The 23,624-nt window shown below is 36.2% G+C and overlaps 1 protein-coding gene across 1 annotated transcript in view; it reads left to right on the plus strand.

Moving 5' to 3' along the window:
* The first annotated feature begins 278 nt into the window (after positions 1-278).
* The window catches only part of LOC114068165 (triadin-like), a 41,372-nt gene continuing 18,026 nt past the window's right edge, over positions 279-23,624 (plus strand). Inside the window, exon 1 of the mRNA XM_027904083.1 lies at positions 279-750. Within this exon, the coding sequence (XP_027759884.1) occupies positions 729-750 (22 nt within the window). The 5' untranslated portion in view covers positions 279-728. The remainder of the gene's footprint in view (positions 751-23,624) is intronic.

Below are 23,624 nucleotides of genomic sequence, written 5' to 3' on the forward strand. Positions count from 1 at the left end.
AAATTAGAAGATGAAAGAAATCCAAACTGAAGAAGTTACCATTTTCATAGGTTTGAATTGGTGTCTTAATTGGTTCTGAACTACAACTGAGAATCGAAGTGGAGAAAATCACCCAAATTTACCCTCCCCCTTAGCGGTAAGCTTCATAGGACCCTCCCCAAGCCAAATAAGGTCAGGAAGAATGTGCTAAGCACTGAGTGTGCTAAGAATAAAGTTGAACTGGGATGGATAAGGTTACTTTGAACTCTATATTTCATGTTTCCCGACATACTCCCCAAAGAACTGCAATTATGCTGGAGAGGCTGCAGGAGCGTTGAACAGTTCTTTCCCAGTTCTTTTGATTTTTGTTGCCTCTCCATGAGTTCCTGTCCTGTTTAGATCAGTGTCTTTTTACTTTTTATTTGTAGTGTGCATGGTTCTGAGGATACTAGGAAAATGTGCTGAAGGTTCACTGTGAGGCATGGCTATTTTTGTTAGAAGCTGATACTTTAGACTGAGCTTTAAGTGGTGCCTCTGGAAGACCTTGGGTTGCTTTGGGAGGGCAGGATTCTGCAGAGGAAACAGACACTTCAGAGGGGCACAAAAGAAGAAGGAACACAATTAGACAAAGCAGAGGAGCTCCCTCCTTCTCATTCTGCAGCTCCTGCCAGAGCCAACAACCCAGAAGTACAATCTAAGCTGCCACAGTAGATCTTGTCCACTTTAACAGAGTATCTCTTACCATCATCATGGCCGAGATTACAGCAGAAGGTACAGTAACTCTTTTCAAATATAATTAACTTAAAAAATATATATACTTTAGCAATATAATTGAGCTAGCATGTCAAAAAGATTTGTTATGCTTATCAAATAATGCTTTTACTCCAGGATCATTTCATGCTGTTTGCTGGATTGCCTTTTGCTTTTTTTTCCTTTCTTTTCTTTCTATTTTTTACTTTTTCAATCCTGTAGCCTGAGTTTTTACCAGTTACTGAAGCTAGTTCTCTGTACACCTCTAAAAATAGCCTTAGTCTCATTTGCAGAACATCACCACTTAGGCAGCTTCATTAGAGTGATACAAGAGGGGAATGTCTAACTTTTCAGGGCCTTATGCTCCCAAGTTTTTGCTCAGGTAGTTCCTTATAATCAGAGATTTGCCAGAGTCAGAACAGTTTACTTTGTTGGCCCTGATTTTTCCACAGGGAGCATAGATTATTTGTGAACTGTATATGTAGTCACTGAAGGGTAAAAGGTAAACACTCTGAAATCCTTACTCAGATAAAGTTCTAAAGGAATCAGAGAAAATTGTGCTGAAATAAGTATGCCAAAGCTTGGCCTGTGAGAATGAAAGGCAATAGCATTAACCAATAAATACATATTCTAAAATATGAATGTTTCATGTATTTTAATATTTCCTGACCATTCATATTTAAATAATATTTTAGATGCATAACAATATTTTATCAGTTGCAGTTAGACAGAGGATATATTTAAAATACAACCCCCTTTTTGTTGAATTTCATTCCAACCTTCTTTTTACAGTGTTTATCTGAATTTAATAATGGCACTACAAAAGGTGCTTTTAAACAGTCTTCTGAAGGTTATTTTTATTCTACTTCTCATGATTGTGTTGTCTTTCAGTGCATGAAAGCTGTAGTTTTCATTTCCATTTTTTATTGTTCATACTTGTAAGAGGATTCTGCATTAAGTGTTATTAATGAGTTACCCCCTTCCTTCTAAAAGGTTGATATTAGGAGTATGTCAAATCATTGGCTGATGCCTGGTTAGCCATAGCAAGGAGGCAATTCGATTTTTTAATCAGCAGTTGGACCAATCTCTAATTTACGTTTGGCTGCAAATGCTGCCAAAACAGGTGTCTCAGCCTGACAGCTGAGACAAACACTGGTTTATTTGGATATTCTTAACCAAGTTTGTTGGAAACATTTGTTATTTTGTAGCTGTGATCAGGGAAATCTCTGGAATAACCAAATTAGTAAGATTTTTAGCCAAAAAATAATACTAAAAGTAGAAAACTTTTCAATCAGTCTGGAAGTGACTTTTCAGTCATTTGGTTTATTGAATAAAGAGAATGAAAGATCCTAAAATGACATCAAAGATCCTATAATAAACGGAAATGAAGAGTGTGAAAATGTTTTTATTGTGCTTTTATAGTGTTTTTACAGATATTCCTTGGCTGTAATATTGTGTGTCTTTCTTCTGTGTTTTTTTTTGTGCAAAGCATAGACTTTAGGTGATAAAGGGCACCAGCTCCACAGTAAGTTGGCCCTCTGTAAGACAGATGAATAAACCATATAACTATTTTAGTTTAGTTTAGGCTAGTTTTGTTTTCACATATTTAGAATGGACTTATGTTAATAGACTGATTTTTAAACTCTGTATCCATGAGATGGAAATGTTACTCATGGTAGAAAAGTAAGAATTTTGCCTGAGGCTAATGTTTCACTGCAGTTTATTTTCCTCCGGGGCTAGTACTGGCACTCACAGTTTGAAAGTTTAAATATAAACTTCAGCAACAAATAGTTTGGTTAAACAAATAATGTATTAAAATACCTGTTGCTTCACAGAATTCCTTTTTTTTTTTTTTTTCCCCCCATACTACATCCCATCCCATGATTTTCTGAGGTCTTCATGACTTGATTAGGATTAAAACACTTGCTCTTTGGGATAGGTATTCATAACTCTATCTTACACTGTCAGTCTCACATCAGCCAGACTGTTGGGCTCCTTACCTTTTGAGTTACCATGCTGACACATCAGAGAGCAGGGCACAACAGTGATGCAGGCTTCAGCTCTGCCATGGCCATTGTAGCTGCTGGTTTAGAGAGTTGGTCCAGCCCTGGTGGAGCGTGTGTGGGTGCATATCTCAGGACACCTTTTTCTGACAGCCCTTGTCAAGACTGTGATCTATTCAAAGATAGAGGAATAGGGATGATGGGGAGCTCTTTCAGGTCAACATCATGATACTGACAGTGAGACTAAGTTACTTAAAAAAATGTAGCAACTAAGCAGTGACCCTGCCCTGTCTACTTGCATCACAAGCCACATGTGCTACCTATTCTTTTCCACAGCTACAAATTGTTAGTTGTGGAAATACTGGTGAAATGTACACTGTGTGAAAGACAAAATGAGATCTCTGAAGACAGCAATTTATAAGTGTCCTTAGAAAGTTGGCAGGACTTATGTCTCCTGCTGTCAAGTATTTAGGAGAAGATTCCAAAGGATTATCTTCAGCATTCTCATATTGCATGTCATTGCAGTCACAGAAATGTACTATTAAAAAGTGGAAGTCCTTAAAACTGTATAAAAAAAACTCAGTACAGATACTAAGTACCCTGTCTTTCCAACACTCTCAAGGTCTAATATTAGTATTATTAGCATAATTAAAATATTAATATTAATTATATTAATTATTATATTGTTATTGTTACATTTAAGCTGTTATTGAGTATTCTTGTAATGGTCAGGATCTTTACTGTGATCCACCTGAGTGATTGTCTAGCAAGCTATGTTACTTTGCTGTGTTTATAGAACACAGTGATTGGACTGGGCTCGATGGCAGATGTAGTTCACAGAATCACAGAATATACCGAGTTGGAAGGGACCCATAAGGATCATCAAGTCCAATCTTTGTCCTGCAGAGGACCATCCCCAAGAGTCACACCATGTGTCTGAGAATATTGTTCAAATGCTTCTTGAACTCTGTCAGGCTTGAGGTTGTGACCACTTCCCTGGGGATCCTGTTCCAGCACCCAACATCCTGGTGAAGAACCTTTTTCTAATAGCCAACCTAAACCTCCTCTGACACAGCTTTAGGCCATTCCCTTGGGTTCTGTCATTGATCACCACAGACAAGAGCACCTGTCCCTCCTTTTCCCCTCATGAGGAAGTTGTAGACTGCAATGAGGTCTCCATCCCTTGGTCTCCTCCAGGCTGAACAGACCAAGAGACCTCAGCTGCTCCTCATACAGCTTCCCCTCAAGGACCTTCACCATCTTCGTTGCCCTCCTTTGGATGCTCTCTAATAGCTTAATATCCTTCTTATATTGCGGTGCCTCAAGTTGCACACAATATTCAAGGTGAGGCTGCCCCAGTACAGAGCAGAGTGGGACAGTCACCTCCTTAAGCTGGTTGGCGATACTTTGCCTGATGCCCCCCAGGTCATGGTTACCCCTCCTGGCTGCCAGGGCACTGCTGACTCATACTGAACTTGCCATCTACCAGGACCTCCAGGTCCCTTTCTGCAGCACTGCTTTCTAGCATCTCACTCCCCAGTCTGTATGTACATCCAGGGCTGCCCCATCCCAGGTGCAGAATCTGGCACTTTCCCTTGTTGGACTTCCTACAGTTGGTGATTGCCCAGTCCTCAAATTTGTCGAGGTCTCTCTGCAGGGCCTCCTGCTCAGAGTCAACAGCTTCTCTGAGTTTCGTGCCATCTGCAAACTTGCTTAGTATCCCTTCCAGTCCTGCATCCCAGTCATCTGTGAAGATGTTGAAGGGCACAGAGCCTAAGATGGAGTCCTGCAGAACCCCACCAGTGACAGGTCACCAGTCTGATGTTACCCCACTCACTATTACCCTCTGTGTTCAATCCTTGAGCCAATTGCTCACCCATCACATGATGTATTTATCCAGCTGTGTGATGGACATATTGTCCAGAGGGATCCTGTGAGAGACAGGACTGAAAGCTTTACTGAAATCCAAAAGATTACATCAACTGACTTTCCTTGATCAACTAGGTCGATTTCCGTGTCATAGACCAAATTAGGTTTGATAAGCAGGACTTTCCTCTCATGAAGCTATGCTGGCTGTGACCAATGACTGCATTGTTTTTCCGGTGTTTTTCAATACTTCCCAGAATAATCTTCTCCATAACTTTACCAGGCACTTAAGTGAGACTGACAGGCCTATAGTTTCTGGGGTCCCGCTTCTTGGTGTTCTTGAAAACTGGAATAATGTTCTCCAGCTTCTAGTCAGGTAAGACCTTTCCAGATTCCCAAGACTACTCAAAAATCATTGAGAGAGGTTTTGCGACGACATCAGCCAGCTCTTTGGAGATTCTGGGATGAATCCCATTAGGTCCCACAGATTTGTAGGGATCCAGATGAAGCAGCAGATCCCACACAATTTCAGGGTTGACTGGCAGTTGATCCTTGTCGCAGTCATCGTCCTCCAGCTCAGCGCACTGAGACTCCTTGGTTCATCATCCATGTCAAAGACAGAAGTAAAGAAAGTGTTAAACAGCACTTCTTTGTCTCCACCCCTGTTTGTGAGGTGACTTTCCTCATCCTGCAATGGGCCAGTATTTCTATACTGCTTATTGCCCTTAATAGATTTTAAAAAAATCTTTTTATTGTCCCCCACATTTCTGCCCAGCTTCCACTCTAGTTGAGTTTGGGCAGCACAAATTTTCTCCCTTCAGTGGCAAGCAGCATCTCTGAATTCTTCCCATATCGCTTGACCTTGAGCCTGGCACCTCTGAGAAATGGCTTCAAGCAATATACAGCTTAATCTGTATGGGCACAGTAGCTCCAGCAGCGGCTTTATAGTTGGTCCTTTCTAGTCCAATCACTCGCAGGTCACAGTGCAAGGTTGATGGCTGTCCCCTGACACTTTATCCTCCAATGCAGGGAAGAATGAACAGAGATTCAGCTCTGCTTGCTGCAGCATCCTGGAGACTGTGCACTGATCTAATACGGGGAAGTGAGGAAAGGAGAAAGACAAGGTTTCCATGCCAGTTGTCTGTCTACCACAACTTACTTCTCCAGCGGAGCAAGAGAGAAGCAGGAGTCAAACAGAAATAAGGCAATGAGTTACAGTCTGGTCCTTATTTTGCTGCTGAGAGCTGTGCAACGACATATTTCCTCTATCTGGTAGCAGCTGTCTGCTAGGAGACAGGCTAGCCCTGAGGCCACACGCAACTTGTCAGTGACAAAATCAAAATTAGCTTTTCAGGATTTCAGTCCTATGCTCAAGGTTGTTGATAATTACAAAATGTTTTAAGATGTTAACCATTTCAAAAGGCAAAAAGATCTGCATGCTTGAAGATTAATAGACATGAAACTAATAATGTATGAGAAATAACATGCAGGAGCCAGAGGGTAAAATCCTTATGACTTCACAAGTCTGATGGCCAGAAGCTAACAGTAGCATCCAGTTGACAAAAACTTTAACAAAATCAGACTAGAGGCAAGAGGAAGATTGCTGCTTCTCATATTAATTCATGAGTTGCTGCTAGAGGTGCTAGTTGTGCCAACTGCAACAGGGTCCTAGATGAATAAATTAGATTAGATGATTTATTATGATGGCTAAAGGCACATGAGGTGTTTCCTAGCATTTACACATATGAAGTTTCCTACCCTTCATTTAAACTGCTGCTCAAGCTTGGAACTAGAAGGTTTCTATAGAATTCATTTACCACCTAGTGAATTTTCAAAATGGAAAGGTGTCTCCTTTCTCTGGCTTTCAGTGTTGACAAGGAAGCAGATGGTATACCTTTTACAGCAGGGTAAGGAGAATACAACTATTTTAGCAATGATTTTTGAAGGAATTAGTCTGTTCTTGTTCAGAACTACCAGATAAAATTAACAGTCTAGTTACCCAGAGAGACACAAAGTCAGAAAACCCTGCCTGTAATAAAGTTTTTTGGGAAACAAAAGCTCCAAAATCTCACTGAAGTTCCTTAAAATTTGTACTCCCCTTTGACTGCAGGCCTGGACAACTGAGCTGGTTAGTTTGGCTCCAGCCTTGGTACTTTCTCATGGCCTGGTGAAGGAAGAGTGAGGCCAGATTTACTATCTTAAGTTTTAGGTTTAAGAATTTGTGGACAATGCTACTCACAGCTGATACATTATCTGTGCATGTTCAGTTGGTACAGGGAAACTCTTACATGTCATTACTTTAGGTAGCTCTTAGAAAGTTAGCTACCTATGGGCAGCAGGAAGACTTAAAACCTATAAACGAGGTGGCTAAGGTGTTGCTAGTCCATAATGGGCTGAAAGGGTCTGTGTACAGTTGACTCCCCTTTACTTATGGGCAAAGAGCTGGACTGTAGGTCTGAACATTTATTCATTTTTCTTTGAAAGATTCTGGTGCTCATAAGTATTTGGAACATATTTTAAGGTTATTTATATAATAAGGAATGTGTTTAAAATACTACTAGTATTTTCAAGTTATTGGGGAGATCAATTACCCCTGATTTAAAAATGAAATCTGTGTAACTACTTACATTCTCAGTTACCTAAACCTTGAACAAGCTAGTCTTTAATTATTTTGTGCACTTTTACCTGTTGCCTACAATGTAAATACTGAATAAGAAGTAGATTTGTGCTGCTTTTACTGGTCTGCCCTGGAAAGCAGAAACTATTTTTTTTTACCTTACTTATTTTACCAACTTAAACCGTATGTAAAGTAGTGGAGGGTGAATTGCTTTAAATCAAAATGATTGAAAAAATTGATTAATTGATTGATTAAAACACCAATTTTAATCATGATTTAAAGCAACAAACAAGGAACCTGGATTTCAAAATAGCAACTTTAAAATTTTTTACATATATCATCTATTGTTTTTTTTTCCTGAAAGAATGGAAAAGAAAAACACTGATTCCTGTTGGCTGGTTATTAATATGGTAACTGAATACAGCCTTTCTCACTAAATTTGTGCCTTTCACTCTTAGAGAGAAAGATAATCAGAAAATATGTCTAATAAAAAAAATCTATATTTTAGGAACCATTTATCCAGATTCTTAGTCCTTTCAAGTTGTTTTTGTAGGGTTTTTAATAATCAAGAATGGTAAATGGTGCATATCTCTTTTGCTAGATAATGATTTAATTTTTACTTGTGATTTCTGTCAAGCTTCATTAGAGTGGAAATTGGAATTCAATTAAAATTATACAAATCTAGCATTCAAAAATTGTTTATCTGTGTACTGTAAAGTGTATATAATGCTTTTCTAATTTAATTTCTGGTCATTGTATCCTGCAAGATAAGTAGCCAATAGAGCTCATTTTCTTTCATGTAATGTTTATTCAAAGGTTAGAAAAAGAAAATATATTTCTACTTTTTTAAAAAGAATCCTATTTATTTCTTGTTGTAAAATAATAATTGAGTTTAAATAGTAAAATAAATTGAATTAAGAACACATTCTTTGTATTTGCAAACAGGTTATATTCTCAAAAAAGGCTACCTTAATTTAGCTACATCTGTTTAGTCAGTGATTTCCAACAGTTCAGTGATTTCTTTAACATTTTTCACAACTGTAATGTCTCGATTATGGCTTTTTTTGTTTAAATAAAAGTGTAAAATTGTAGTACTGTGAAAGTGTGGTTCTTAGCACAGATTTTCTTAATTTCACATTTAATTTTTAAAAGGGATTTTTTTAAAGACATGTAAAGAAAACTAGTTTATGATTCAAAAAGCATCAACAATTGTATTTCCTTCCTTCTCCCACTGCAGAATCATTTTAGTGGGTCTTAAAAAAGAGAATTGTTGAGGATTAATATTGAAATGTCTTCAGATACGTGTAAAATAGGGTTTTTCATACAATGCTTTCACATTTAATTAAAACCGAATCAAAGGTATGGTCAAAGAGAACTTACAGAGTTGGGCAGGGTTAATATCCTCAGTGCTTTACATTGACAGATCAGACTTGTAGCACAGCACACGAAGTAGATAAGCAGATCTGAACTGTAAAGTCACCCCATCTCAAGACTTAAGCTGTGGACAACCAGCTATATTTCTTATTCATATCATCTCACTGACATATTCTCTTGCAAGTTTTAAGAATTTTTTACTGGAAAAATGTGATTATTTTATATTTTAGTGTTAGCCTTGTGCCTTTATATAAATCTTGCTTTAGTGCATTTGGAACAGACCATTCAGACTTTATGTCCCTGAGTGGGAGTGTGTTTAAGCTGTATGTGGTCAAAAGGGACCAGCAAGATTTAGCTTCTAGGTTTTTTCCTAATGTGTCCCAACAGCACAGTTGATTTATGTAAAAAAGTCTATTGGAATTATGAAGCAAGTGCATGGCTACCAAAGCTACTAGTGGTAGAGTTAGGGACACCAATAGGTAGCAGAGATACCAGGTGACACTGTTGACAGACATGGTCCTGTCCCACATTCTGTCCTTTTCTTCATAGTCTCTGACACTTTATTTTTTCTCTGTAATATTTTATTTTTTTCTCTTCTCCTCCCTCTTTCAAAATATGTTAGATAATGCTGCAGGTAGTATTCAGGAGAGGTAACTCTGGTCACTTCTTTAAATGCAGGTATTGAAGCTATTGATTTTTTTTTTAATTATTATTTCTTTTATCCCCAACAGTCCATAAGCTAAAGCTCACCTAAGTTACACTTTCAGTCAGATCAGTTCACTTACTCAAAATCATGGTCAGTGATGGGTTTTGCCCACAGAAACCAGAACAAAAAAGCTGTCGCTTTAAGTCTTGAATAAGCCTCACTCGAGTGCTATGGCTGGTTTGTCTTCTTTTTGGAATAAAACTGACAGCACGGTATGAGCTTGTATCTGGCCTTGAAGTTCTTCTTGGTGCCATGCAAAGGCATTTACTATAAGAAAGGAAAATATTAACTGCCAAGTACAGGAAAACTTTCTCACTGGAGAAGTCTCCTCTTTCTATCTTCAAAGTTAGTTTTTAAAAATCCTTTACAAATATGTAATGAGTAAAGACCTGCTACTCCCTTTACATGCTTATGTTCTCACAACTTCAAAAGTATCTCAGTACCTTTGCCTGGAGTCAAATTGTCAAAGGCACAATGAATCTAAGCCTTTGTAGCCTCCTTTGGTATGTAAATGAACTAATTTTTTTCCCTATATTCCATTATGTAGATTTAAGTTGTGGTTCTCTATTCATGTCAGGAAGGCTAAATCTTGTTTCAATCTTTGCTGAGAGGCTATTCACAATTGACACAATTACCATAAATACAGTTTTCTGGTAACTATTTCACTGTTTTTAGAGGCATAATTTAATACATCTATTCAAATGTTAAGGTCCTTATTTTGCATTGACCTTTTCCTCCTACAGCAGATGGGACCTTAATTTTGACTTCAGGTCTATCCATGTGACTCTTACTGAAGTTGACTGTATTAGTGCATGAGCATATCTGACGCAGGATACAACTTAACATCCCAAAGAAGTGATATCACATGTATGTGATACAGTTCAGGCTATGCACATTTCATAGCTTAAGGATCTAAATATTTCAACTGTAATTGAGGTATAAATTTAGTATAATTTCAGATGGTTTTTTTATTTTTAGGAAAACACTCAAACTCTCTTCTTCCTAGAAATTTTGTTCAATCACCATTCATGTTAGCATTAAAAAATATGAGCATTTTACAAGGAGACATCCAAAGTTAGACTCACCCCTTTAAGTATTTACTGTTTATTTGGCTTGTTGTTTGGGGCTGGTTTGGTGAAGGCTTCTTTCTTTGATTGTTTGTTTTAAGGGTTTTGTTTGTTTTGTTTTGGTGGGTTTTATTTGCTTGTTTGTTTTTCTAACCAGATAGCAAAAGACCTGTGATAGAGGCTGAATGTGTGAACTCTGTCTGCCTGGAGCAGATATATCACTAGATGGCTGACTGCCTCCAGTGAGTTGGAGCAGAATCACTACATACTCTACTCTTAATTTGTCTTACAACCTGTAAAGTCAATGAAGATGTTATTTTAGTAGTGGAGTGAATTTTGAGAATACAAGATTTTCTCCTGCTTCAAAAATGCAGGGGCTCAAAAAACTTTTTTTTTTTAATCTGTAAATAAATTTGATAAAATTTTCACTTTAGTAAGAGGCATGTCAACTTAGAACTAAATACAAGTAGGTTTTTTTCTCAGAAAGAGTAATTCTGTTGTCAGATGCTCAAGCAGAAATAATCCATGTGAGATACATTCATCCTAAACCACGTCTTTTTCTAGCATTTTATATTGATTACCTAAAAGCCACCTGAAATGCTCTAGAGAATGTAATGCTCTACTCTGCAATTACTTACCTATATGAAGTGATGAATTTCCAGATCAGTAACAGCCCAAACTCTCCTTTTTCAACCTACTCTCTCTCTTCCTTCTCCAGAAATAAGTGCAGTGGGGCACTCTCCCCAGAGACACACCTATTCCTTTCATTTATCACAAGTGAGAGATCCATACATTTTATAATACAGCTTCATTATATTTTGTTTGCAAGTTTCTTTTGAACCAGAAGTGTCCAGTGATTTGTTGTTGATTTTTTTTTAGTGATTTATACACAGCTCATGTAAGAAAGATCACAAGGGGAACTTTGCTAGGTCACCATTACTCTGGAAAGAGGGGAACTTTGGAAACTATGGGGAAAATCACTACAAATACATGAGAATGCAATTTCAGGAAAGCTTTGCAAGGTTAGTTACCAATATTGATGAGGCTTCAGAAATGACTTAAGATTAAAATTAAATGTGAATTAAAATGTTCATATGCAGATGTTAGTGCACTGGGAAGGGGAATGTTGACTTTTACCAGTTAGTAATGAATTAGGATAATTTCCACGATACAGGCAAAACAATGATGAGGGCTAGGATTTTGTCTTAAAAAACAATTTGTGGGAATTTCATTTTAAGAATATATTTGCAATTGTTTCATTCTGTCATCATTCAGGATAGGCCAGTGCATTTCACACTACACTGTGAAGTGCTAAAGACAGTTTCACAGAAGAGGTACAAATGACTAAGTTAGTTTTACAATATTTCTATCCAGACTTCAGTGTGTCATGTCAAGCATAGAAAATCAAAGATATTGCCACACTTGTGGAGGCTGCCAGAACTATAAAGTGGCACTGGATCTAATTTTTTTTCTCACAGTAGTGCATAGAGGTGAGGACTGCATTGGAGTAACCACTTTACTTTGTGTCGCTAGAAGAAGTCTCTATGCTAGAATCTTAAAGTAATTTAAAATTTTAAAGATATTTACTTAATATCTTAGAGATTAAAGTAATTTTGATAATAATTTTAGGTTATAATTTTCTAGTGAAGTGAATATTAAACTATAATACAACTATCAAAAAGTACCCTCACTAAGTTCATGAATGACACCAAGTTGGGTGGGAGTTTTGATCTGCTGATCCTTATTATCATTCAGTACCTTGCTGATTTACTTTAGGTTGCAGAAACTTAGCTTTTCTTTGGGGTTTTCAACTTGCTTAGATGCCAGGGCAATGAAATGGGAAGATAAGAGAATCATAAATTATTTTATTCTTCATTGATTTTATAACCAGAATTTCATGAACACTTTTTTGGATATAGATATGAAAAATGTGAACTTCCCAACACATGAGCTGTTATTTTTCTGCAGATCTCCTGTATAAATACCATTTTCATGGCTTGTGTGCATAAAGTTTAAATAAAGCACTACCTTAAACAATAATAAAAAAAAACAAACATAAAAATAGAAAGCATAGTACAATGTCTTATGGCCTTTTTCTATTTCATCATTTGAGTGTTACTAATTATTACTCATTCAATTATATTAGATACATTTTGTGTACATCTTGTCTTCTATTGAAATAGTTTTATAGCATGATGAATGTATTGTAGTTTTGGGGAGGTGAAGGATTATCAGTTACATGACCATAAGAACATAGTAAATGTAAGCTGTAAGGCTGAAATATTGACCATAAAGTAAATGTTCGTTTTCTATGAACATGACAGTATGCATTTTTTATGTATAAGCACTTACGTAATTACAGCTGAAGCTGCACTCTATTGATATATTAGCAAAGGAAATTAATAAAAAAAGGTTAGATGATGAATGGGCCTTTGACCAGAATGTAACAGCCAGCAAAATCTTGCAAATATGCAGGCAGAATAACTGAGTACGTCTCAAAAGCTTTATTAAAAATTTAGAAAGGACCATCAATTTCTACATCTGCAGAGGACATCTCTATGTCTTTTCATTATACTGGCAAAGTTATGATTTGAGACTGCTGTATTATTACTAAATATAATACTAAAGAAATATCAGATAATTCCTTGAAAGTTTCCTGAAATGAGAAAGTAGCAATATCTTTGGTATTTTTAACATCCAAGAAGGAAATGTTCAAGAAACTTTATAGATATGCTGAATGTGTATGAATGGCTTAAAAAGATGGCTAAAGAAGCCAAACAGCTACATTCATTGGAAACCTGTGATATGTTTAACAAACTACACAATGTAGAGGAACAGTGAACTAGAAGTTAGGAGACCTGGGTTCAGCTCTGTGTCCTACCAGACGTCCAGTATGGTATCCTCTCTTCCTATGACTGCTCCATTGCTTCCTTTCTTCATGATGAAAATTATATGGCCTTTCATCAGAGTGTAAACTGAAGGGAAGATAAATGTTCGAAGACTGGGGCAAATAAATCCACATTTGAAGATCTATCAGAATATACAGACCAGAACTGCACATTTTGAATATGACCCGAGACTATGTGAAGGTTTACTAAATAAGAAATAATGGCCAGTCTCTTCGCGAACGAAGAACCGGGGAAGGTCTTTCCACCTTCCAGCCTGCGCATTGGATTTTTAGGTGAGACACAGTGTGCGCGGAACTGAGCCCACCCTTTAATCCTGAGGTTCATCTGCCGGGGCCAAGCACGCTTGGACGGTGGCAGCGAGGTCCTCAGGACGTAGATGGATTGCCTTATGGGCTAACGAGCTCCATCTGCCCGGGGAGGGGCCCCGACCGGGAATCGAACCTGGGTCTCTGCAGTGACAGTGCAGTGTATTTTCCCCTGGACCACCGGGGGCTCCCTAAATAAGAAAACATTGTGTTTATATGGGCATGTTTGAGAATCATTAGAAGATTTGTGAATACAGGACAGGTAGTTTGAAAAACCACAATAGGCTGAAAAAGTTATCATCTGAAAATGGGTTTTTCTGCTGTATAGAAAAGGATGGGATAAAATCTGGAAAAATATGCATAAGTATTAGTTTAATAGTTGAACTTCAGGCAGAGCTATGCAAGTTTGTTGTTCTCTTTTCCAGTCAGAGAGCAAAGCACAAAATAACTAAGGTTGGGGCAAGATGCCAGGAAAATTACAGAGGTCCTGCAAGTGTCTGATGTTCATGCAAGACACTCAAGCTGGGTGGAAACTTTGCAGCACCTGCTGTTACTATGGGCTAGGAATACTAGAGCTCCTACTATATGGTTCTGCTCTACAGAGAATGTGGGGAGGTGTTACAGCCTGTGAAAGATAGCTGAATGTTTTTGTGATGACTTTGTGAATGTTTACAACAGATGCTAAAGATTAGTTTATTTAGAATACAGAGGAGGAAATAAGGAAACTATCATTCCAAACAGGTCAAAATTCTTCCCCAGTGTAGCTCACTTTCTCTTCCAGTTACCAGTAACATCTTGGAGGGAGCATCTCAAGATGATTTTTTTTTTTTTTTTAATTTGGAATAAAATCTTTTGAACTGTACTGAGGCAAGATTAACATTATGAAAGCTTTTGGGACTGATCATGTAATATAAAGAAGTGAAAATATTTTTCTTCTGTTCTAAGATATACCATTAAGAGTCATCAAACTACTTTGCTGAAGTCTGCTTACATGTTAATTAGTCTTCCATGACCAAATAAGGTGAAACCCTATATCTAATGTTATAATGAAGACACGGGAACTGAGAGGTTATGAACTTCAGAAATAACTGCATTCCAAAACTGTAAGCAAATGGATTCCTAATCCATACATAGGGCAGAAAGTTGTGCAGAAAGGGCAACTCAGAGACATTTCAACACTTTTGTTCCATTTTTCTGCTAATTAGAAAAATGCAATGAGAGTCAATTAAAATGAATGATAAATTTGCAACATTCTATGCTGGTGAAGAGTCTAGAGGACAAGTCTTACCAGGAGCAGCTGAGGGAAAATGGGAGAAAAGGCAGCCTAGGGGGGACATTATTGCTCTCTACAGCTACCTGAAATGAGGTTGCAGTGAGGTGCATGTCAATCTGTTCTCCCAGATAAGAAGCAATGGCCTCCAGCTGTGCCATGGGAGGTTTAGGTAGGATATTAGGAAAAAATTTCTTCATGGAAAGGGCTGCCAAGCACTGGATCAGGGTGCCCAAGGAAATAGTAGAGTCACCATCCCTGGAGGTCTTTAAAAGTCATGTAGATGTGGCACTTAGGGACATGGTCCAATGGTGGCCTTGGCAGTACTGAGTAATCACTTGGACTTGTTGACCTTAAAGGTCTTTTCTGATAAAAGTGATTCTATGATTCTGCGCTCTGCCAGGAATGTGTAGTTTGAATTTCTTTTCTAGAATTTGAAATTTTATCTTGTTAAGACAATTTCACAAATATCTCTCTCATTAGACAATATTTTTATTTCATGTATATTGCAAACACATAAGTTTATAATTAATGGCTTCTTCCTGTTTTGGTTTATGTGTGTAGAAGCTAAATGAGAGTAAGGTAAAGAAATATTTTGGACATACTCTATGTAGATAGGTTTTAAAAATAAATCTTCTTCTTCTACAATTGGAATCTTTTAATTTAGAGAATATTTTTATTTTCTCTGTTATTGAATATGTTTAAAGGACTGCTAGCCTAAAAGTAAAACTTTTATTCAAAATTAAGATGTCACTTCTCTGAGCCACTTAACAATTAAACCATGGATCAAAGTTCTATCTCCTTTCCTGAGGCTTAAATCCTACACTAAAAACAACCTCTCCAGGTATATCTTTTTTAGGGATAAATATTTACATTTTCAAGGAGATATTTTCAAGGAGATATTATTTTTAAATATTATAATTGAGCAAGTTTAAACTGAAAAAATAGATATATATTCACAACATTAGGAATTTGTTCTGCATTACCTTTGGAAATTTTTTACTTAGTGAAAAAATTTACCTTAAAAATTTTTCATTGATTTATGAGAAACCCATTAATACCAAATGTTATGGCATATATATTTGAAAGATAGCATTCATTTGGAATTTGGATCTACTCAGATGGCAAAATAAGTTAGCATCTTTTGTAGGAAACAGGAAAACCTTGAGTTCTATTAATTTGTTGATAATTCTGCCAATTCTTTCTCCATAAATCACAAAAGTTGTATAACTCCATGATCATACACCAGAAAAGACTAAGCAAAGAAAATATCCTGCCCATACAACAACACTACTATAATATAAGCAAAAAAATACTTACTTTAATAACCTTGCACTTCTTGGTATCTTCCATGCATATTCCCCAAGGCTATCATGCAACTTAAGTGACATTTGAAGTTGGAGTTGATGTAGAAATTGGAATTTCCCTCGTAGTTTGTAAATAAAGCAAATAGCCTTTTTAAGTGCACACTAAGTGTTTCAGGAGCATTTGGATGATACTCATGGGTACATGGTGTAACTCTTGGGCATGGTCCTGTGCCAGGTTAAGGGTTGCACTTGATGATCCTTGTGGATCCCTTCATATTCTGTGATTCTGTTTGTTTTCACTCACTCATTTTTGCAAGAAAAGGTGATAGCAGATACCCAAAAGCTGAACTTGGATTTCATAATTTCTTTGGACAAGTAATGGTGGTGAGGTATGGAACTGTACCTACTTGTGCATACATTTTAATCCAGACTTGGCCATAATTTCAAGTTTTATTTTATATGCCACATGAATATCTCCCTTTCTAGCGACATATATTTCTAGGAATTGTTATAGAGAAGGAGTAAATTTCTGGAGCTAAATAATGTAGCCAGGTAACCACTCCTCAGTATTTATCACTAGGATAAAATAGAGACCTGAATCTTATATCCGTGCAATCAGTTGAGCTCTTTATTATTATATCTCATCTACTCTGCAGAGATCTGAAGAGGTATGATAGGAAGATTTAAATTGTAGGTGAAGCTCTAGCCTCTTATAATAGATGAGGAGGTTTTGGGATCTGATATGCAGGTCACAGAAGCAGGAGTTCCTAAATCAATCCTTAGGCTATTCATTATGTTTTTCTGTATCTGTTTGTTTGTAATATAGTCAGCAATATTAGAAGTTCTCCAGACTTAGGTATGGGTACAAGGCAGATTCACTAGTAGTCCCACTTGTTGTTAATTTACTTAGTCAGATATTGCTAACAATTTCTAAAACCTGGTCATGACCTTGTTCTGCAGACAAGTGTTGATTGATTTGGGCTGTCAGGAGGAAGGATCCAGAGAATGGATATGATTACTGAAGTAATTTTGTTTTTTCATCAGGTAACCTTCAAAGAATCCTAAATCCTCTTAATTTTCCTTCTTTTCTGTGTGTGGATGAGGTGTCATAAAAATATCTCCATAAGGAGAAAAAGAGAAAAGAAAACAAGATACCTAGGCCTCTGTACATGTACATGAATACTATGTAGTGATCTTTTCTCCTCAAACTTAAATTGACAAGTTTTTCACACATTCCAAAACTTGGCCAAGGTATAATGCTGAATAAAATGGATTAAGACATGGCTAAATCACCATAGCTGGTTCAGAAATGACTGTGAGGGAGGGCACATTGACTTTTTCTTGCTTGGATGAAGATTTTGCTTTTAAAATGGGTCTCAGTAGTCTCAAAAACATCCAATTTTCTCCAGACTACTTAATACTAAATTGAAATAATATCCTCTAAGATGCAATCATCTGGCATAAACCTCTATCAAAGAAACCTTTGTAAGACAGTGTAAAGATTTCTCAGCTCTTGAGAATTCCAGAATACATGTTAGATGACAGATGTGTTGTGAATATGAACCCTTGACAAAGATCAACTGTTCTCACTGTGACAGCATATTCTGTGTGTCTCAGCTGCCCATAGAGATCATTCCTATTTCCAAATAAAGATCAGAGATGAATGACATTATTAATTTAGTCTATAAACACTATACTTCATCTTCAAATTACAATTTTTGGAATCATTATTTCAAAAAGAAAATGATGAAACACACCATTAACTTTTACCTAAACACTGAATTCTACTCCTTCGTGTCAGTTCAAGAGCCCTTTTGTGCCCTAAGATTGAAAGGATAATTTACAAAGGATCCTGTCAGACCAAAAAAAAGGAGAAAAGAAAAACAAAACCAAACAAAACCTTCAGAGGAACCATTTCTATAATCACTGCACTGCTTCCTAGAATTCTTCTGCAAACACACACTGAATAAAAAGAGTACATTAGAAAGGATTTTGGACTTATATTTTGATAGGACCATAACTTCAACAGTAAGCTTCAGAAAACCTTGTTTCCCTAGTATTTTACTTACCTATGCAGTGGACTTGCCTTTGGCTATTCTGTATGTGTACAAATGTCATACTCTCATATTTATTAGAAAATAACTACCTGACAGAAGTTAGATCTTGGTTCATCTGTTTACCATAGCCAACTACTGTCTCTTGTGAAATTGGTTATACTATATTATAAGCCACAAAACAGTTTTCTTCAGTAGCTCTTTCAGTTTTCTCTCTCACAGGCAGCATGATCCACAGTACAGTTGCATAGCAAATTGTCATTTACAGATGAGATCTATCAATGACATAGATGACTGACTTGTCACAAGCACTAATTTTAGTTTTCCCCTTCTGTCAGATGAGGAATTTTGTCTTCAGTTTTTAGCAAAGTCTTTCATATATATGTGTATATATCCATATTGCATAACTCAGTTTTGCAATTTCTGCTGTTTGCTGAAAATGCTTTCTTCTTCTGTCTCTGGTAAGACACCTGTGACCAAGTTTCTTAGTATGACCCATGATATTTACATTCAAACTGTGCATGTGGTGAGCTCCATATTAGACTTCTGCAGTGACTGGGGAACTCCATATGGAAAACTTGACAGACCTGCAATATGAGACGCTGCTGGTACCATAACTTTCAGAGAGTATTTTGACTTATTGTTAGAACTACTTTTGTTCTCAGAGCCTGTAGATATCAGTCCATTAAGACACAGGAAGTTGGTCCCACCTTCACAGTCAGGTTAGCTTGAAATAAATAAAATCAAGAAAATAATCTTATTAATCATTCATTAATACACTTATTTGAGAGAAAATAGTAGTTCCACTAGGGGAAGCACAGATGTGGAATTGTCTTTACAGAGTCTCTTTATACTGGTACACTGGTCAAGAGTGGAGATAGGTGTTTGTAACCAACTATTTATTCTAGTAACTTTCAATACCTACTATGACTCTTATTTCACAGATGGGAATAGATTTTTTTTCTTCCATAATAAAAAAAGAAGTCAGTGTTTTTCTCTAATCCCTTCTGAATGTTTCAAGGATGTACAGAGCTGAGTTTCCAAAAACTAATAACAAGGGGAATACATACAGTGCTTTTGCTTCAGAAGGTTTCCTGCTATTTAGAGATAAATGACAATCGTTTTCCTCCAACCTTCATTTTGACATTTTAAAAGATAAGATGTACCTCTCAGCTTATATCAACTCAGGAGTGTCTCTAAATATCCCTTTGGCATCTCCTTCTGAAATGTCAAATTTCTAAGATGAATGGGAAGGTAAAACTTTTTACTGTTTTAAAGCACCAATTTATTTTCAAAGAAGGAAAGGTATTACTACAGATCAATAAAAAATTCAGGTATGGATCCAAACAAAATTCTCATCTGCATACTGAGAAGTTGGAAATGAAAGATTTGATTTTTTTTAACAAATCTCAACATTTTAAAAAAACAATGTAAAAAACATATCAAACAGAAGAGTATTTTCAAAGAGAAAATGTTAAATGTCTAACTTCCAGACCATGAAAAGGCAAAGTCTGTTGCCTTTTGGAAAGGAAGCAGCTGAGTGTCCCTTTGCCATACTTGATATCTAGTTTAAACTGCAGTAAATGACATTTCTCTTGTTCTTATCAACTGTACTTACTGCAACTTTGATTTTATGAAATAATATTTTTCTATTTTGATTATTGTTCACCCTTGTGGTCTGCTAAGTTCTCAAGAAACTACTGCAGAAAGTGATATAGTTGTAAGTAAAATGATCTGTAACATTTCCCAATAAAACCTGCCATCTTTTAAACTTGGTCCTTAGTACTTGCCTTACTATTTTTTGTAAAGTAATTTCAGGTATGAGTTATCGCAGAGAGGTTACAATCAGCCATATAAGACTAACAAAGAGGATATTTTAACTACTACCTAAGTACTAATCCCTGTTGTGTCTGAGGTTTTCAAATAATCAGAATCATGTAAAAGCTCATTGAGATACATATGTACACGGGAAACATTTCCACAGATCAGAAGGTTAAAGGTCCTATCAGCATAATGTTCCTTATAAGCAATTTTGGAATGAAGTAAAGACATTTTTACACTTCCTTGATAAGATATGAGACAAGTTTTCTTCTGCTTAACTTGAAGTACAGACCAGTGGTCTACTAGACTTTGAAATTCAAACATGTAAGAAAAGATGGAAATTCAAATTCAAATCTCTGAAGTTCAACTTCCCAAGTGATTTAGGGATCATCTTCTATGAATTTTCAGTGGAATATTGTCTCCTAAATCCTGCAGACATCTGCTGACCTAACTGGGACCTCTGAAGTCAAAGGTTAAATGTAAGTCAGCTGAGAGGAAATTAACTTATTTTACTGCTGATTGTATTTGAAAGCACAGTGTAACTTGAGTGTGGCTGAAACTGGTTTCCCCTTCCCCTCCTTGAAGTTCTCACATTGTTTCAAGACATCTGTATAAAGAGGTAGAATTCTTCTTCTTTATATGTAATTTATCTAATTCCAGAACAAGTAATATCAGGTATTAGTATTTTTTTAAACAGGACCCAATGATGCGTTCCTTAAAAAGCAGACATTTTCTTTTCTCGGGGGTAATCTGATTGGAGCAAAGAAACCTTTTCATGGTTATACATACTTATTCCTTTTAAAAATTTTCTGGAGATCTTTTTTTTGGTTACACTGCTTGCTAGAGAAAATTGAATTTTCCAACTGTAGAAGACTGTCTTCCTTACTAGCCCATTCCACTCTCTGAGCTTTTATAGACAAAACATCCTTAATTTCTACTGCTTGAATTTCTCTCCTTGATCAGGAAGGGGGAAAAGTCCAGTTTTCCCTCGGGGGATTCTCACTCATTTTGTACAGCGAAGGTCCAAATCCATCATTTGAATCTGCATGGCCAGATTCAAATGCCAACTTATTACATACGGTACAACTAATTTTTTATATACACAAAGGTATTTTCCAAACAATGTTTGAAGCTGTCCTCAGGAAAAAAAAATTCAGATATATGCATACAAATAATTTTAGATAGATGTAAATCAAGGGTTTTAAATTATTTTGACTTAATATTCTTGGAGTTTGATGAAGAACTGCTATGCTTCAACTGATTTATTATTTTAAAAAGTAATTTATAGCAGGTATATAATGCCTTACATAAGAAAAAGCAGAATACAGTAAGAAACTTATTTAAAAATGTTAGAGTTAAGTTTCTGAGTTTTCCATTATTCTTTTGTTTAGAGTCACTAGGACTTCAGAGCAGGTTTTGTAAAATTGCTCCATATGGAAAACAAATCCTCCCATACATTTTATATTTCTCCTTTTTATTGTAAAGGACATTTACACAAAAATAGTAAATTACTTTCTTAAAATTTTATTTTCTTTAGCTACTCCCTCCCATTTTTAATCATCATAATCCTCATGATATATTGACATGGAAATGATTGTAACATAGCAAGGGAAACATTATGACTGTGAGTAGGGTATAAGCACTAGGGTATTAAAGTGAAAAGATCCAGTTTCAATACAAGTAACATTGAAAATAAAGAGTGCTGGAGAAGCAATAAGAGAAATAAAATGTTTAAGATGGATTTTTTTTCTTTGATATTTATTAGGTATTATTTGGTTAAAAAAGGTCAATAATATAGGACAAGGCAACAAGTCAGAGGATTTGTCCAGTTGGAGTATTATCCTGTCTTCACCAGCAGCCACTAGTTAAGAAAAAAGAGTTAAGTTCAGGCATCAAATGTTTAACCCCTGCCCTTCCAGAATTCTCGCTCACATTCAGGGATACGAAAAAAAGAAAATTCCTGAGTCACAGACTGCATCTTCACATTCAAAAGTCCTTTTTTCTTTCATGCAGTTGCCCACTCCCTATCACAATCTCTCTGTGCATCACTGGAAACTAATTTTCTGATCATGAAGCTATGGAGGTTTCCTAATTAATATTTGTTAAACTATTTTCTTCAGAGATTTTTTACTTTCTTTCCACATAGCACATGATAATGTACTCTGCCTGTATTGGGTTTACATGGAAACATTTTGGTAGCAGAGGAGACTAGAGTGGTGGCTTCTGTGAGAAGCTGCCAGAAGCTTTCCCTATGTCCAGCAGAGCCAGTGCCAGACAGCTCCAAGATGGACCTGTAAGGCACTGACAGACCACAACTCCCATTTCCTGTCACCCTGTGCCACCACAGGGGGGAGGGAGAGAAAACTGGGAGTGAAGTTAAGGGAGGAATGGGGAGAAGGCAGTTTTAAGATTTAGATTTTATTTCTCATTACCCGTTCTCATTGATTAAACTTATTTCCATAAATTGAGTCTGTTTTGCCCGTGATGCTAATAGGTGACTGGTTTCCTCCTGTCCTTATCTTGACCCATGAGCTTTTCGTTATATTTTCTCTCCCTTATCCAGGGAATGAGAGGAGTAATATAGTGGCTTTAGTGAGCACCTAGAATTCAGCCAGGGTCAACCCACCACAGTATCTTAAGAAACCGTAATTGTTACAATTCCAAAATATATATCACATTTTAAATCACAACATTAATAACGTCTAGTTTTCACCTCATAATATTTAGTAGCAGTAATACTGCTATTAGTATTATTTATTGATACTTTATGAACTACACAGTTTCTTTGAACAAGATAATGAAATGCCTTGATACAATGTATCTTTTATTCTACAAACTTCTTATTCAAATCGATGAAATTGGTGTACATAATTCTTAAAGAATGAATACAAAGATTAATGTAAATTACTTCTTAAATTATCAGATGCTCTTTATTGATCAAAAATAAAACCATTACAGTTATAATAACAGAAAAGGAAATTAAAAAAGTACACAGCACTATATGTAATTATAAGTGCCTTTTCTGAATCCAATCATTCAGCTAATTTTCATGCACCATCCTCTCCATATTCCATAATCTCTATTCTATTTCTTTTGTCATGTAGAATTGGCTGCTGCATAATCTTTAGCCCTGTTTTCCACATTTCATAAAGAATATTACATTTTTGTAACTATCAGTCACCAATAAATCTGCATATATTCCCTTACATACAGTCCAAGTCCCAGCTTTCTAAGCAGAAAAACTACCTTAAAGTCTGAGACATTTGCCAATATACACCATATGTGTTGAGAGGTTTTTCTTTTTGCATTTTAATTACATAAACAGTAGAGTAACCCTTCAGCACATTATGAAGGGAATTTAAAAGTGTGTAAATTTTAGTATCAGTTCTGAAACTCCTTTTATATACTATTTCCTTAAGTTATTCAAGTTCCATTTATTCATATGTACAGGGATATAATATGCTTCAAAAGAGAAGAAATGTGGATGTCAGTCATCTCAAGAGCTTTATGCTTAAGATAAATTAGCTTTTCTTAAAATTGTCACATTTCGCTCAAAAGCTTGCAGAAGCTTCTCCGTACTCAGAAGACCTGCAAGA

The sequence above is a fragment of the Empidonax traillii genome, unplaced genomic scaffold (assembly GCF_003031625.1).
Source record: "Empidonax traillii isolate 1590-97213 ecotype Southwest subspecies unplaced genomic scaffold, ASM303162v1 scaffold1007:size422511, whole genome shotgun sequence".
NCBI lineage: Eukaryota > Metazoa > Chordata > Aves > Passeriformes > Tyrannidae > Empidonax > Empidonax traillii.